General features: G+C 38.4%; 1 protein-coding gene across 1 annotated transcript in view; it reads left to right on the forward strand.

Moving 5' to 3' along the window:
• Positions 1 to 12,738, forward strand: part of MIER3 (MIER family member 3) — a 33,107-nt gene extending 20,369 nt beyond the window's left edge. Inside the window, exons 5-12 of the mRNA XM_015821395.1 lie at positions 79 to 164; positions 489 to 561; positions 5,232 to 5,383; positions 6,222 to 6,303; positions 7,598 to 7,689; positions 10,687 to 10,814; positions 10,949 to 11,091; positions 11,184 to 12,738. Coding sequence (XP_015676881.1) covers positions 79 to 164; positions 489 to 561; positions 5,232 to 5,383; positions 6,222 to 6,303; positions 7,598 to 7,689; positions 10,687 to 10,814; positions 10,949 to 11,091; positions 11,184 to 11,638 — 1,211 coding nt within the window. The 3' untranslated portion in view covers positions 11,639 to 12,738. The remainder of the gene's footprint in view (positions 1 to 78; positions 165 to 488; positions 562 to 5,231; positions 5,384 to 6,221; positions 6,304 to 7,597; positions 7,690 to 10,686; positions 10,815 to 10,948; positions 11,092 to 11,183) is intronic.
• The last annotated feature ends 3,048 nt before the right edge of the window (positions 12,739 to 15,786 follow it).

The following is a 15,786-nucleotide window of genomic DNA, read 5'->3' on the forward strand; positions in this document are numbered from 1 at the left end:
GAGACTTTGTTATATTTTAATATTACATTAACATTATTAAATAATTGCCTGTTAACATTTCTTTTCTATTGTAAAAAGCAAACACTACCTGTGATGGCGATAAAGAATCTGATGGTGAAGATGTGGAAGTAGATACTGGTAATTCATCTGAAGATTTGCGAAAGGTAATTCTTAAAAGGCTCTGTAGTAATATACAGTTTTTTGTATGTGTTCTATATACTTAACATATGAAAAGACTGAAATCAAGATGTATAAAATGTCTTAGAATTACATTTATTGCTGGCCTCAAATCTCCAAACTTGTATTTGCTTTTGAAAGTAGTTTACTTCCCCATTTCAACTGTAACCTAAAAGATAGGAGACCTGTCTTTAGTGTATTGTTTCTAAAGGTGAATTTTGTTGTGATCCTAGTATGAGCCTGAAAATATTTGTGGATTTGGATGTTGAGAAATGTTTGGTTATAATGCTACATGTTCTAATTTTTTTCAGGAAATAATGATTGGTTCACAATACCAAGCTGAAATACCACCTTTCTTAGGCAAAAGTTGCAATGATGAAAAAGGTAATTAGTATTTTTTAATTAAATGGTTAGATTTGAAAATAATTGTTTAAAATATATTAGCAATTATAGTAAAAAAATTAAAACATCAACAGACTTATTCTGTGCACTTGGATATTACATATTTGAGTTGAGGATCATGAGGCATAGCATATTTGGTTGACTTATCTTGAACTTAATTTATGAATTGGTTTTGAGTGTTTAAATGAAGTATGCTACAGAGTACTATACATATTCAAAAATTGCTAAGAAGTACAATGAGACCACATTTTAACAGGCCTGTTGAGGAGAGGGGTATCTGTTACTTCCAAATATCTATTAAATGTGAAAGGATGTCATTGTGTTTGTCATCCAGGGTAGATAATAATCGATGATTCTTTTTTTAAAAAAAGGATTTTTCTTATTTAAATCGGATTTTTTTGATTTTTATCAAATTTATTTTAATAAAATGCTTTTGGAATAAAAAATCTATCTAAATATAGTTTTCTATTTAAGATACATTAATAATTTAGTTTATTCAGCATGAAATGGAGCTTAGTTATGTAGCATGAGGCATTTTACATTTTTGGTAAACTCATTCAATGAATCCAAACTTTGCAAACTGAGATAACATGCACTGCATTGATGCATTTACACAATTTCAGAGTAACAATGAGATAAATCATAAAACAAAGTCAAGGAATATTCTTTTAGCCTATTGTTTTGCAAATCTATGTACACTACAAACTGTATGATTGTTTGAAGAAAAATGCATCTGTACCAGGCTCTTTTTATTTAATTATTTTAATTAAATAAAAGAATTTGAATAGTTCTCCAACTATCGTGTTTCCTCGAAAGTAAGGCCTGGTCTTATTTTGGGGGGATGTCTTATATTTTTTGTGACACCTTCCTCACCTCATGGTGGCAGCACCAACAGCCCCATCCAGCAGGTGGGGAGGGGGTAGAGCTGCACCACGCTCCCCTCACTCGCTTACTTCAGGGCCCCACCAGACAGGCCATTCCTTGCTCGGCGACCTTCCCTTTCATTCTCCTCCCAAGCCAGACTGCCATGCTATGGAGGATGGGCGGGGTAGGCCTGGTCCCCCTCCACTGTTTTGGAGCGAGGGGGGAATGATGGCAAAAGGCTCCACTGCTGCCATGCGCCGCTGGAGGAGCTTTCATCTGCCTGGTGACAGTTGCCTCCTTTTCCTCCACCAACTCTCCCTAAAAAAAGTTCAGTCAGACATTCCAACTTCTCACGAGGTCTTTTTTTTCCGCGAGAAGTTGGAAGGTCTGACTGAAGTTTTTTTAGTCCCACAAACTCCGTTTCCCTGCAGCAGGAGAGAAACGTGCCAGAGCTGGAAAACAGATTAATGAAGAAATGCTTTCGGGAAGAGAGAGGAGATGGGCGGTGGTACACCAAACTCTACAGCAGCGCTGGGAGGAGAAGCAGCAGGAAATGGGGCTGCCATTTTCAGAACAGAGAAGGGAGACGAGAGGCGATGCAGGGCAGCAAGCAAGTGCTCTTGTCTGCATCGCTGTGCAGAGCCGCTGCCCTCCCCGTTCTCCATTATCTCCAGTGGCGGCGGCAGAGGGCTGGCGGAGGAAGACAGCAGGGAAGGCTTGCGCTGCCCGGTCATGGTGCAAGCTACAGGAGAGTTGGTGGAGTAGGAGGCGGTTGCTGCTGCCGGGCAGGTGATCTGTGGGGCAAAGCGTGAAGAAAGCCCCTCCAGTGGCGAACAGTGGCAGCGGAGCTTTTCGCCATCACTCCTGCCTGGCTCCAAAACAGTGGAGGGGAACCGGGCCTATCCCGCCCATCCTCCGTAGCATGGTAGTCCAACTCGGGAGGAGAGTGAACGGGAAGGTCACTGGGCAAGAATGGCCTAGCTTGGGAGGCCCTGAAGTAAGCGGGTGCGGGACGCTAACCTCCCTCTCCCACCTGCCTTGTCTCATTGTGGCTGCAGCGGTGCGACACACGTTCTTCTGCCCCATTGCGGCAGCGAGGTGGGACATAGTGGGCAGGGTCCCAGTTAGTGCTTAATTTTGGGGTAGGGCTTATATTAGGCCCACCCCCCCAAAATCAGGGTAGGTCTTATTTTCGGGGTAGGTCTACTTTTCGGGGAAACATGGTATGTGTGATTAACCCATTAACCTAAAATCAGTTCTGATATTGCTGTTTAACTAACCTGACAGCTTATTATTATAAATAGGAAATCTTCATTTTGTTTGCAAATAATAATATTAAAGATTCTAACTACCAACAAGAATGAGTCCTTACATTTAAAGAGCACCTATCATTTCAGATCCATCATGGCAGCGCCTGTTAATGGGCACCCACTCACCTGCTGCCCGCCACGTCCCTCACCTTGTGTCACTGCCGCATCACCAGCCGTCCCATTAAAGTGAATGGGACTGTCGGTGAGTGAACAGCGGGTCAGAGGAGGAGCCGCTGCAGGACACAGATGACAGTTGCTCTTTAAAAATTATGATTTAAATCAAGCCTTTTTACTAGTGATTTAAATTGTGATTTAAATTGTGATTTAAATTGACTTTCTTTAAATCAAATCCACCCTGTTGTCATCTATATAATGATGTGATTACACAGATGATGCAAATGACAGTATTGGCATTAGTTTATGTCATGTATAATTTCATTACATAAAAGTTATAAATCACCATAAATGTGGTAAATTAAGATAAATTTAACTGCTGTGTCTGGATGCAACAGACTTCTACATCCTTTCAGGGGTTATCTATTGCATCTGAAGTCTGATAATTGAAATGTTAATTTATTCAGACATGATTATTACTTTAATATCTTTAGCCAGTCACCGGTCCCGTTTCATACTCTCCTTGACCTCTGATGAATGGGAATATATGAGAATGCACAATTTAAAATATTAGATATATATAAGCAAACATTGTATAAATGAGAATAAAGCTCTTCTTTACAAAGAAGACTGAACATTCTTATCAATAAAAAGGCAGTAATACTTCCATTTATTTAGTTACATAGGTGGTATTTGAAGATGACTAAAATCAAAGGCTTTCTGGACTGTTCATAGGTTAAATATTAGCATTTCAATCACATCCCTGTCTTTCACATAGATTGGACTACAGGCAGTTCTCAAGTTAAAATAGCATTTGGGACTGGAATTTCTGTTGTTAAGTGATGCAGTTATAAAGCATGACGCCACGTAGCTGCTTCTCTTAGCAATTACAATTTCTGCAGTCCCCTTTGCTGTTGTTAAATGAGAATTGTAGAACATTAAGCAAGCGTCTCCTCTCAACTTCCTGCTGGCTTCCAACAACCAGAGTCAGTTGGGAAGCCAGCAGGAAGTTACTGCAGGGCAGGGGAAGGAAGGGGGGGTGTGCGAGTGGCCACAGAAGTGACATGCAACCATAGCAGCACTTGGGGGTGACTACTGCCAAATGTGTGAAGTGTATGAATGGTGGGGGAGTTGCAGCACAAAAGTGGTGGGTGTAAAGGTGGCTATTGCTGGGTGGAAGAATGTGTGCAAGTGGCAGTGGAGGTGTGCTGTGCCACAGCAGGGCTTGGAGTTGCTGTTGAATGGGAGAGGGTGTGTGAATGGTTGGAGAGGCAGTGAGGCCTTCAGGGAGGTTGCATGGATGGGGGATGGGGACAAAGAAATATCCTTCCAACACCAACACCCCCAATCCTGTGAGAACTAACCCTTCAATCACCACCACCACTCCCATCCTGCCAGAACCGATGAAGCTTCTTGGATGAGAAGCGAAACTTCTTGATCTTTTTCCTCAAGGAAAAAAACAGTCCATTTGTCTTTTGAAAAAACACCTTTGAGTTCACTGCCTTGAGTTATTTGTAAAAATAATAAAGGCAGGGTACAAATAAATAAAATAAATAAAATTCCAAAAATGATTATTTTCACACATGTTTATTTTATTTTATACTTGATCAAGATATAGAAAAATACCTTCAATTATTTTAGTATTCAGTTTGATGCATGCTAGAATTTTCAAAAGATACAAGCAGGGTTTCTTACTTGACTATGTTCTTTCTTCAGAATAGGAAAATAATTACATAGATTTTTTTTCTTCCTATATAATCAACTTTTTGTGTTTGCATTGCTCTCTTATTTTAGATAATCCTGTGGCAGACTTTCTACTGGCAATTAAGTATTTTGTAATTATTCATTATAATAATCTAAAATTAAGTTGCCAGTAGAAAGTTTGCAAGATAAAATAAAGATGCAGGTTACAACAAAACGAGTTGCTTAAACATTTGCATAGAAAAATATATATGGTTGTTTTTTAAAATAATATTTTAAAATAATATTTTAAAAATGTTAGTAAACATTTTATGTTATTATTAAACTTAAAAATGCTACAGTTGATATTTTTGAAAAACACATCTTAATAATTTGTGGTATCATACATATACTATATAGCAGGAGTATAACAATATAGCTCCACAGAAACACTGTGGGAAATGAGTATGTGTATCCTTAAGAACACCGAAGAGATATGAAAACAAATATCCCCGGAGAAAAGTCTTGATCTTTATCATACCAGAATGTAGGCCATAAAATGTTATTTTTAAAACAGATACTTATAAATTGTATATTTTATTGCATGTATTAGTTTCCAGATTACTGGGGATTGCTGGATTACTAGGCAGTTGATCTCATCTATATTTTGATATTTCTTAATAGCATATGAAAATGAGGACCAGCTACTTTGGCAACCTGACATTATTTCAGAAAATAAAGTTAAAGAGTACCTTTTTGAAACTTCTGTAAGAACGGGAAATGAAAAAATAATTGGTAGAATTCCTGATGGAGTGCATATCCGGGACAATGAACAAGTATGTTTTAATTTTATTTCTATACAATTGCCAGTCTAACTTATTTTTTATGCTTAGGTTTGCAAAACAAATAAGTTTTCTTTTTTCTATTTTTCTATTTTTTAAGCTAGTTATTATTTTATAACTATATCACATCCTATTCTATGGCTTTAAAACATTTTCCATATACAACGTATATAAAGGGTCAAAGCTTCTGTGTTAATAGAAGGATTTAGTTCATTTTTGCTACCCAGATGATCGTTGGGGGCAATATGTTGACTTTGTAAACTGCTTAGAGAGTGCTATAAAGTGCTATGAAGCGATATATAAGTCTAAGTGTTATTGCTGTTGCTGCTGTTGTTTCGAAACAATGGAGATCCAAGGAGATTCAGACCAGAGGAGGGATGAAGGGGAAGCAATGTTCATTGGTTTACCTTTTCCCTATGGGGCATCTCTCAGTGTTCTAAATAATATTTTGTCCTTTGCTGCCCCCCTCCCCTTCACTCCATTTACATGGGAGGTTCATCTCATTGATTGCAGGAGGAGACAACTTTTTGCAATTTTACCTTCTCTTAGTAGTTTCTGGCAGTCTCTTCTGGAGACTCAAAGGACCCTCCAAAACAGCGCAGAAAGTAGTGTTCACTCGCTTCTTCCACAATGTTTTACCAGTAGGATCTTTCTGCTAGATCACAGCATTTAGTTGGGAGAGGTTTTGATCCAGCCTATTATCTGTTAACGCTGTACCATGTTTTATTAGAAATGGATGAATAACCTTGTAACAGAAGCATGAGATTACAGCTGCTGGGTTGTGTATGTTTCTTTTGACTGGTTAAACAAGAAATATTGCAATCTCTACTAGGCACTCTATGAACTCTTCAAGTGTAATCACAATTTAAAGGAAGCTATTGAGAAATACTGTTCAAATGGAAAGACATCACAGGGTAAGTTCTCTATCAAGAGGGTTTATATGTTAAATAATGTTAAATCATAAAGTGCAGACATGGATTGTGGTGACTGTGTTGTTCCATATAGTTCCTCAAATTTTTGTAATACTGTGTTTTCCCAAAAATAAGACCCGGTCTTTTTTTTTTTTTTTGCCCCCAAAAGAGGCACCAGGTCTTATTTTCGGGGGATGTCTTACCCGCTTATCTTAGGGCTGCCGCAGCCAGGCCTCCCACGCCCTGGCACCTGTTGCGGTGCTGCCTGAGTTCTGCGGTTGCATGCCACGTGGCGCATCGCGCCGCTGCCACCACTCGCAGCAGGAGGTTGTGTGGCTCATCTCGCCAATCACGCCGCCACTCATGGCACTATCCTGCAGCGAGCAATGACACGAGCCACAGGGCCTCCTGCTATGAGTAACGGCAACAGCACAATGTGCTACGTGGCGTGCGGCCACAAGCAGCTGCAGAAGAATTCAGGCAGCAGTACAACAGATGTCGGGGCATGGGAGGCCTGGCTGCAGCGGTCCTAAGATAAGCAGGTGTGGGGCACGTGGGGCGGCTCCACCTCCCCCACCCTAGCTTGATTTTTACACATGTGCCGCACTCCAAAACTAGGGCTTATTTTGGGGATGTATTAGACACCCATGTGAATTTCAAGCTAGGGCTTATTTTCGGGATAGGTCTTATTTTCGGGAAAACATGGTAGCAGAACAAATTGTGGCAAAGCAATCAGTGATGCAACAGTAGCAGGTGGGATATTCTATATATTTAGATAACTAAAGAAGGCATTCAGTCTATTGGGAGATTCTGTTGCATAAGATTGAAGTTCTGATCTGTATAACTTGAGTCAGTTACACTTTTATAGACAAACATTCACCAATCTTTATCACTGTTGCAATACTAGTCAGATAACAAGAAGGAATGCTTGAAACAATGAAATTGTGTGAAATATACAGTTACGTGTGCATGACCTCATCATTAGCTGTAAGTGTTCTTCTCTGCCTATTGGACTCCTGCTGCAATTGATGGAATACCATTTCCACTTATGGCTTACTATTATTGGCTAAGTTCACACTTCAGCCTAAGATATAAACTACAGCTTACAAATCATAGTACCTTCCAAGCACAAGGTAAGCAAAAATCAAGTAAACCATGTTATGGTTTAGTTTGCCGTATGAACCAGGCATGTTTATTGAAAAGGTTTTCTTTATTTTTCAAATGTTGAGACCAAATGCTTGCTGATTTATTAAAATATCAAATGTTCATTAGTTTCTCTCTTACTCTCCCTCTTAAGATATGACAGCTTGGACAGAAGAAGAATGTAGAAACTTTGAACATGCACTTCTGATATATGGGAAAGATTTTCATCTTATACAAAAAAATAAGGTGAGCAAGTATAGAAATAATTCGTAAATGATAAAGTTGTTAACATTCGAGTAGTTGGATAAAATATGTAAAACAACATAAACAGCATATTTTTGTCAACCAGTTGCTTGGTTTTTTTTTAATTAAAATGTATTAGACATATTAGAGAAATATATAAACAGGGAAAGAAAAAGGACAAAAGAAGGGGATAAAAGTAGGATATAAATGAGTAAACAAGGGATTTACAAATTTTATAGAGGTTATAATTTTCAAGTATATCATTGGTCATTTGCATGTGAATTACCCATCTAGTAAATGAGCATGCCTTTGTCTAAACTATTTTAATTAGTTGTTCTACTTATAAGCATATTTTACTATTTCATTACTAAACATTACATTATCAATTGAAAATTGATTTGAAAATAATTTTATTATGGAGAACTAATTAACAAAATGAAAGTATATTATGAATAGTGTATCATTTAAAATATAGCCATTTTAAAAGGACCTTGAAAATTAATGATATAAATAGACCAACTCCAAAAACATTGATCATATTGATGAAATTGTCTTTTGCTATGGTTAGATCACTTCCTTGTCACCTGTGGATTGTGAACATTCTGGGTTTTGCAAGAGCAGTGGATCCATTAGATTTGTCCATGTAAGCTCCTAATGGATCCAAAGAGTTTGCAGAGGTTTTGGGGGATTTCCATGGTAATTTGACAGTTCAGTCTTGCACTTGGTCAGCAGCCCAAGTGCTGGATGAGAATACTTTTGCACAGTCTCTGAACCAAGAAATTATCTGGTTTTCTGAGAAAAGGAAAAATAAGCGAATGAAAAGACCTTTAGAGCAGACATGTCAAACACAAGGGCCGGGGGCCAGATGCGGCCCGCGAAGTGGTTTCATGTGGCCCGCGAAGCCATCCTGGAAACAGTGAGGGAACGGCCCCTGCTGCCTTGGCCCTGGCCCAGGCCGGCCGGGAGCCAATGTACAATTTTGTGGTGGCCATCTGTGCTGAAACACATTCAGTCTTAGCTCCACAAGGCCATCTAGAAACATGAGGAACCAGCCCCTGCTGTGTCGGCTTCGCCCCCTGGGTGCATGCTGGGGAGGTGTCACCCTTTGTGAGGAATGAAGAAATGGACCATGCCTTGGCGCTTGCCCCGGTAGCACCCCCTTCTGCCAGAGACCCTCAGATCTGTCCCACTCCTGCCCAGGCTCCCACAGGCACCCTTGACGCGAATGTTGTAGAGCTGGCCATGCCCACCCAGTAGGCCACACCCACTCCATCCACGCCCACCCAGTAGGCCGCACCCACCCGGCCCGAGGGCAACTGTAATGCTGATGCGGCCCTCAATGAAATTGAGTTTGACACCCCTGCTTTAGAGCAACAATAGTGTAAGCCCAGAAACAAAATGCCCCAAAGCCCACGTGATGGTGATAGTAGCGAGGAAGTGTCAGTTCTTTTCTGTGATTTTTACAGCTACAGACTCCTGCTTGGTGGTCCATACTGAATAACAGCAACCCTTTGAGGATAGATAGGCAAATGCCTTCAGGCATATTGGAGGGCTTCTTTATTTGTTTGTGACTATAGTCACTTACATCCAGTCTGGGTAGGTCATCAGTTGGGTACATTCCACTGTGTTAAGTGATGTCCTTTGTTATAGTCTGGGGTTCTTTCTTGGATCCATCATTGTTTGATAAATTTTGTTATATTTCCAACCCTCCCTTTTTAGAGAGTTGTTGAAAAGGTTTTGGCAAATCAAACATAGAGGGTTCTTAGAGGAAATGGATTATCTGGATCTTTTTCTGTCAGTATTAAGTTTGAACTTGGGGCAGAACTGGCATTGGTTGCTCTTGTAATTACCTTTGTCATGGAAGACTATTGATCCAGTTAGATTCTGGTAACATTCAATCCTTTTGCTATTGTATTCTTCTGGACTGTCTCCAAGGGTTGGGAATTAAGAGTACTATTCTGTGGTCATTTCATTCCTAACTAGATGAGCAGTTCCAGTTGCAGGTCATGGTGGGGCAGAGTTTGAATCCCTGGAGTACTAATGTAGAGTTCCTTGGAATTGGATGCTCTTCCCCATGTTACCTACATAAAGATAATTCATTCTCTCTCTCTCTCTCTCTCTCTCTCTCTCTCTCTCTCTCTCTCTCTCTCTCTCTCTCTCTCTCTCTCTCTCTCTCTCTCTCTCTCTCTCTCTCTCTCTCTCCCTCCCTCCCTCCCTCCCTCCCTCCCTCCCTCTTCCTCTCCCTCCCTCTTAAAAACACTTTTCTTAATAAAACTTCATAGTTTTAAATATGGTTCATTGAATATCTTTATTCTTTTCTTCTTTATATGACATAATATATTGACCTTTTGAGCATCCACAAAAGGTCAGTATATAACATCATATAAAGAAGAAAATGAAGTAACGCATTGTATTAGAACATGTAAAACTGTATTAGAACATGCTGTAACAAATTTAAAATACTTGCACAGAAAACCACCATTTTAAGTTACAGGTAGTCCTCAATTTATGATCACAATTGAGATCAAAATCTCAGTTCTTGAGAAAGCAGTCATTAGGTGACACATCATATGATTGCTCTGCACAACAACTGCAACCCTGGCTCTCCCAGTTGCAGTTGTTAAGTGACCTTGTGAGTCTTAAGTTGGTAGAGTCTAAGGTAAGGAGCATGGGGTGCATTGCGGAAGGCCCATGCATACTGCACATGAAATCAGGAGTGTGCTACACTGTTATAAGTCCTTTTGTTCCAACACTGTTGTTGAATTTTGAACAGCTGCTGAACAAATGGTCATAGGTTGAGGACCACCTGCAGTACATTCATTCTCTGCTTCTGCTAACAGCTGATGTGTTATTTGCAGAGGTATCATACTGTTAACCTGGAATCAAACCAGTAATTCATAGCCTTTCAAGTATTGACAATTTGCCAAGCATTTTATCATTTGTACTTCTTTCCTATAAGAATTTACCACAAGTATTAAGACTAATTCTTTCTGTCTCTAGGTGAGAACCAGGACAGTTGCTGAATGTGTAGCATTTTATTACATGTGGAAGAAATCTGAACGATATGATTACTTTGCTCAACAAACAAGATTTGGAAAAAAGAGGTACAACCACCATCCTGGAGTCACGTAAGTTGAAAGACCTTGGAAGAACATTTGTGCTTAATATCTCTTTTAGAATTTCCCACAATTAATAGTAGTTCATCATTATACTTTCCAAATGGAATTTGTTAAATAACCTCTCTATGATCATTTTCTTGCAGGGACTACATGGATCGGTTGGTAGATGAAGCAGAAGCTTTAGGTGGTGCAGTTTCTTCAGCTATAATGTCAAATAATAGACTAGAGCCCATTCCTGATCAACAACTAAGCATCCTGAATTCAATCACTGCCAATGATTTGACAGGTAAATTAAAAGGTAAATTAGAAGAGCTTAGTATGACTATAGGTCAGGGGGAAATGGTTACATCTTGTATAACATCTTTTTCTGTCTTCTAGCACTGACCAATAGCGTAGCTACAGTCTGCCATTCTACAGATGTGAACTCAGAAGACGTCTTCCCACCTCTGGACAGTTTGCCTCGAACAGCAGTTAATCATGTGCCTGTCGTAACAGAAGATTTGCTTAACTTGCCTAGTAACGGTGAAAGTGATTGTTTTAATTTATTTGAGACTGGATTTTATCATTCTGAATTAAACACCATGAACATGTGCGGTGAAGAATCTGAAAGGCCTGCCAAGAGATTGAAAATGGGAATTGCTGTCCCAGAATCCTTCATGAATGAAGTTTCAGTGAACAACTTGGCTGTGGATTTTGAGAATCATACACATCATATTACCAGTGCCAAAATGGCAGTCTCGGTAGCTGACTTCAGCAGTCTATCTGCAAATGAGACAAATGGCTTTATCAGTGCCCATGCGTTACACCAGCACACTGCCCTCCATTCAGAATGAATTCAAGCAGCAAATTAAATACAGTGAACACTGTTGGCAGTTTGTGGTAAACTTGATGAATTGATCAGGTTTGCTTAGTCTTTCACTGGAAGTTTGAACTATATGACATCAGTGATGTCTTTATGTACAGAACTATATCTTGATTTATCAAGAATAATTTCACTTTTTTCCAATCCATAAATGTGGAAACTTCATATAATATCTAGCAGAGTTCGGGACTAAGAGAACTATGTGGTACAGCTTTAAGCTCTGCTTCCTTTCTTTTTAAACCTGTAGAGAGACTGCTGTCTCAAAACCAGCACAGAAGTTCTGAACTTAATAGAGTGGGTTTTTGTTCTAGGTTGCTTCTGTCCTAATGGATGCAGTGGAATAATGTTTGTTTACAGGTACCAGTTCTGATCCTTGCTTAATGTAGCATTTAAAAAAAAAATCAAAAGCAGGGAAACATTTCTTTAATTTAAACTGCACAACGACAAAAAGGATATTATTAAATGGAAGCTTCTGTCATCTGATATTAAACCAGAGCACTTCAGTTTACAAAACAACAGATTCATCTTGGTGGATATTAGCACAAAAGACAGAGCAAAGTCTAAGGACAACCTTAGATGCTCTTATAAAATTACAGGCCATGGCTACCTTACACAAAAATAGTTATACTGTCCAAAGGTTTTGTGTACTTTAACGTATTGGCTGAAAAAATGTGTGTTATTGGAACGGGGGTGGGGGATATCTATATTTCTAAGGAATAGAATTTGAAAACATCAAGTATTATCTAACATTGCTTAAAGCCACTAAGAATGATACAATTTGCTCACTCCAATAATGAATTACATCTTGGGGTTGTCTTTACTTCAGAACATGCAATTCAAAATAGCATGAAAAATTCTAGATTAATAGATGGTGATGATGCAATGAATCTTTGAATCATTTTCAGCCATTAGTGTAGTTTAATTCCTGGATTTATTCAGACTTAAGTACATTAATATTCCAGAGAGAAATCTTTGACAAGATTGTTCTGTGTTGAAGGATTTGTGAAAGTTCACCAAAACTTTGGTTATCAATTATAAAACTTGCCAATTTTACACTGACACTTATATATATTTAATTTTGTTAAAAGCGATTTTAAGGTATTTTTTTCAGTATTGATAGTAAATTGCTTCATGGTTATATATCAAAAAAGACACCTTAGTTAATAATTCAAAAGGAGTGTATTTTACATTTCTACAACCTGTATTAGCATCTTGAGTTTGAACAACAGCAGAGTGCTGGGAGTCACTATGAAATTAACAGAAGTTTTGAGTTTCTCAAATAGCACATTTTTAACCATTCTAGGAATTTAATTACCACATATATATGTTAATGGTGATCTGTTGTAAAGTGTACATCTGAAACTCGTCAGTCTAATACAGTACACGGTCAACAATGGGTAGCCTTGGCCCGGGGTCATACTTTCAGTCAAATTGTCAGCTTCCTGTTGCTGTAATTTGTGCTGAATGCTGTATCTTGTGGGGTTTTTTCCTGTTTGAATCAACACATCTTATTTAATTTTGTAAAATACTGGCCATACTTTTCCTTTTGTTATACATTCATGTTTATGGGTTTTTCCAGTGGCTGGTGTGTATAAAAATCATCACATAAAATGTATGAATGCTGATACCAGTTGCACTTAAAAGAACACACCCATTCTCATCAGCTGATGCAGTACTATGTTCAGTTTATCTATGCATTGCTGGGGTCTTAATGAAGACCGAGACAGTCTAGTTTCTCGTCTAAAGTTTTGATTGTCAGCAAGTTAAATGGACACTTTAGTTATTTAATAAAGACTTTTGACCAAAATTCTAAAAATGGTATGAGAGAACAATGAATTCTGGCTAGTTTTAATAGATTTTTAATTGCTGATCTAATTCAGCCTATTGGCTAGCTAGCTGGTAATGTTTACTTTTAATTCCTTGTTAAAATGAGGCAATAATTTGCAAGATTATGTAAATATGTACATTCTGCATATCTTTTTAGATATCTATTTCAATATTTTCTGACTACTTCTGTGTATAGTAACATTTTGTGCATGCTTGATGTGACATTCATAAATTTGTACCACTATGACTTTATTCATGTAAAATAGCTATTTATTGAATTTTTCTTTTAAAAGCTGGACTGTTTCTCTCTATTTTAAACATTTTACTGGAGAAATTGTTACTGTTTATTAAAAGAATTGCGTTTGAATCAGAAGGAAGCTGGCTAAATTGCAGCCATGTGAAAACTACATTGGGTTGATTCATTCTAGGTAAAGCACAATTCTTCTAACAAACCGTGATGACTTCTTTGTTCATTGCTAAGTATATTCTCTGTTCTCCCCTACTCTCAATCCATTTGTATAAACCAAAAATCCATGATGGGCATCTGCAGTTTGTAGAGGTATCGCTTACAGGAACTCCAAAAGCACATTTGATTCACTTGGATGTGCAACTGGTGCTGCAATAGAGCAATACTTCAACTTTTGTTAGCCATTGCATCCACTCACTGATAGCTTTTTAAGTGTTTATTTTTCTTTATATAGACAGACCAATCTTACAGACTGCATTATATTCTCTGAAGTATTGAACTCTGTACTGTTAGATTTTTGTGCAGCTTTTCTTTGTAAACCAATAATCAGATCCATGTTAAGTTCACATCCAGTAGTGCATTAGTGATACTATTTAATTGAAACAAACTCTTTGAATGTAAATTAGTGGATAGCCTAACCACTAGAAGACTGCCCAGTGTTACAAGCACAGTGTCTATAAATGGGAAAGTAAATGTGCAAATAATAATTATGATTTCCATGGGGGTGGAGTATTCTAGTTATTGCTTCAGGGCAGTTGAGGATTGCAGTCCACCTCTTAAGAAATCAGTCATGTCCACTACTAGGTTCAACTTGCTTCACCCTGTGCATAAATTAGTGACAATCGCAACCAGTTTTAATATCTGATGCTATTGTCACATTGGTTTTAATATTTGTACATAAACACTGATTTTTTTTAACATTATTTTGTATTTGTTGTACTTTAATACCTGGTGTACAGTTCCAGAAATAAATATCTGGAAACCTTTTTTCTCCTATGAAAGTCTTCCTCCTTCTGCAATATTATTTGTTCCTTTAGTATGCTTGGACAGATGAAGATTTTAAAATGAGTTACCAAATATTCCATTTGCAACTGACAAGAAATGGAAACTGAATGACAAAATCTATATTATTACTGTTGAAAAGAATATGGGAAAAAGAATGTGCCACCTGCAAAAAGGATCAATATGACCTGTTGTCGAGAAGAAATTGAAAACAGTATTCCAACAGATCTCCATACAGAAAGGAACATTCCTTATTGATCAAGATGGTTCTATTATGCTGCTTACATTTTTATTTTATCGCATTTTACAGAGGAACTTTCTGTGCCATAGCAGTTAGGCATGCCAGTAGAGCCATGTTATATCTCTTACAATGTTATAAACATGATAATCCTCGAGACCAGTTTGGTAACTTTGTGGGGGCTTTTTGTTAAGTACAGCATCTTAAGAAGTTAAAGCATTCATAACTACTAATAAGTTGCAACACTACCTGCCCAAAGCTTAATTTGCTGCAATGAAATTTCAGAATAGGAGTAGCACCCCGTAAATTGTGCTGTTCCACTCACGCATACACACACACACACACACACCATGGGTATAAGGAGTCTTTATTAAGGCTTCCGAGACTGAATTGTATTCCCCAGCAATTCCCTGTGCTGGCTCCAGTTCAACCCTAATGAGTTTCACAGGCTACTCAAATGAAGCCAACACTCATCCTCAAGGCAAGTCCAGATCACTAGGCAAAAAGTAAGTTCCAAGACAAAGACAAATCCACAGGCAAAGGCAACAGCTGAAGAGACATCCGAAGTTCAAGGCAAGAACACGCAGCAAGGAAACATATTCCAACATTGCCTCCGTCTGTCTGCTGTGCTAAATAGCCAGTTTATGGTGCTTCCCATCAAGAGTGGTGTGGCTGCCTTATCTGCTCCTGCCTTTTCTCTGCCCTACCTGTTCTTGGATCAGGTGCAAAAGGCAGTTCCTCTTCTTCATCACTGACCAGCTGCAGCTGTGCTTCAGCCAAATCCCTTTCAGAATGCTGCTTGAAG

Source organism: Protobothrops mucrosquamatus, unplaced genomic scaffold (genome assembly GCF_001527695.2).
Source record: "Protobothrops mucrosquamatus isolate PMUCROS unplaced genomic scaffold, P.Mucros_1.0 scaffold1322, whole genome shotgun sequence".
NCBI classification, from domain to species: Eukaryota; Metazoa; Chordata; class Lepidosauria; order Squamata; family Viperidae; genus Protobothrops; species Protobothrops mucrosquamatus.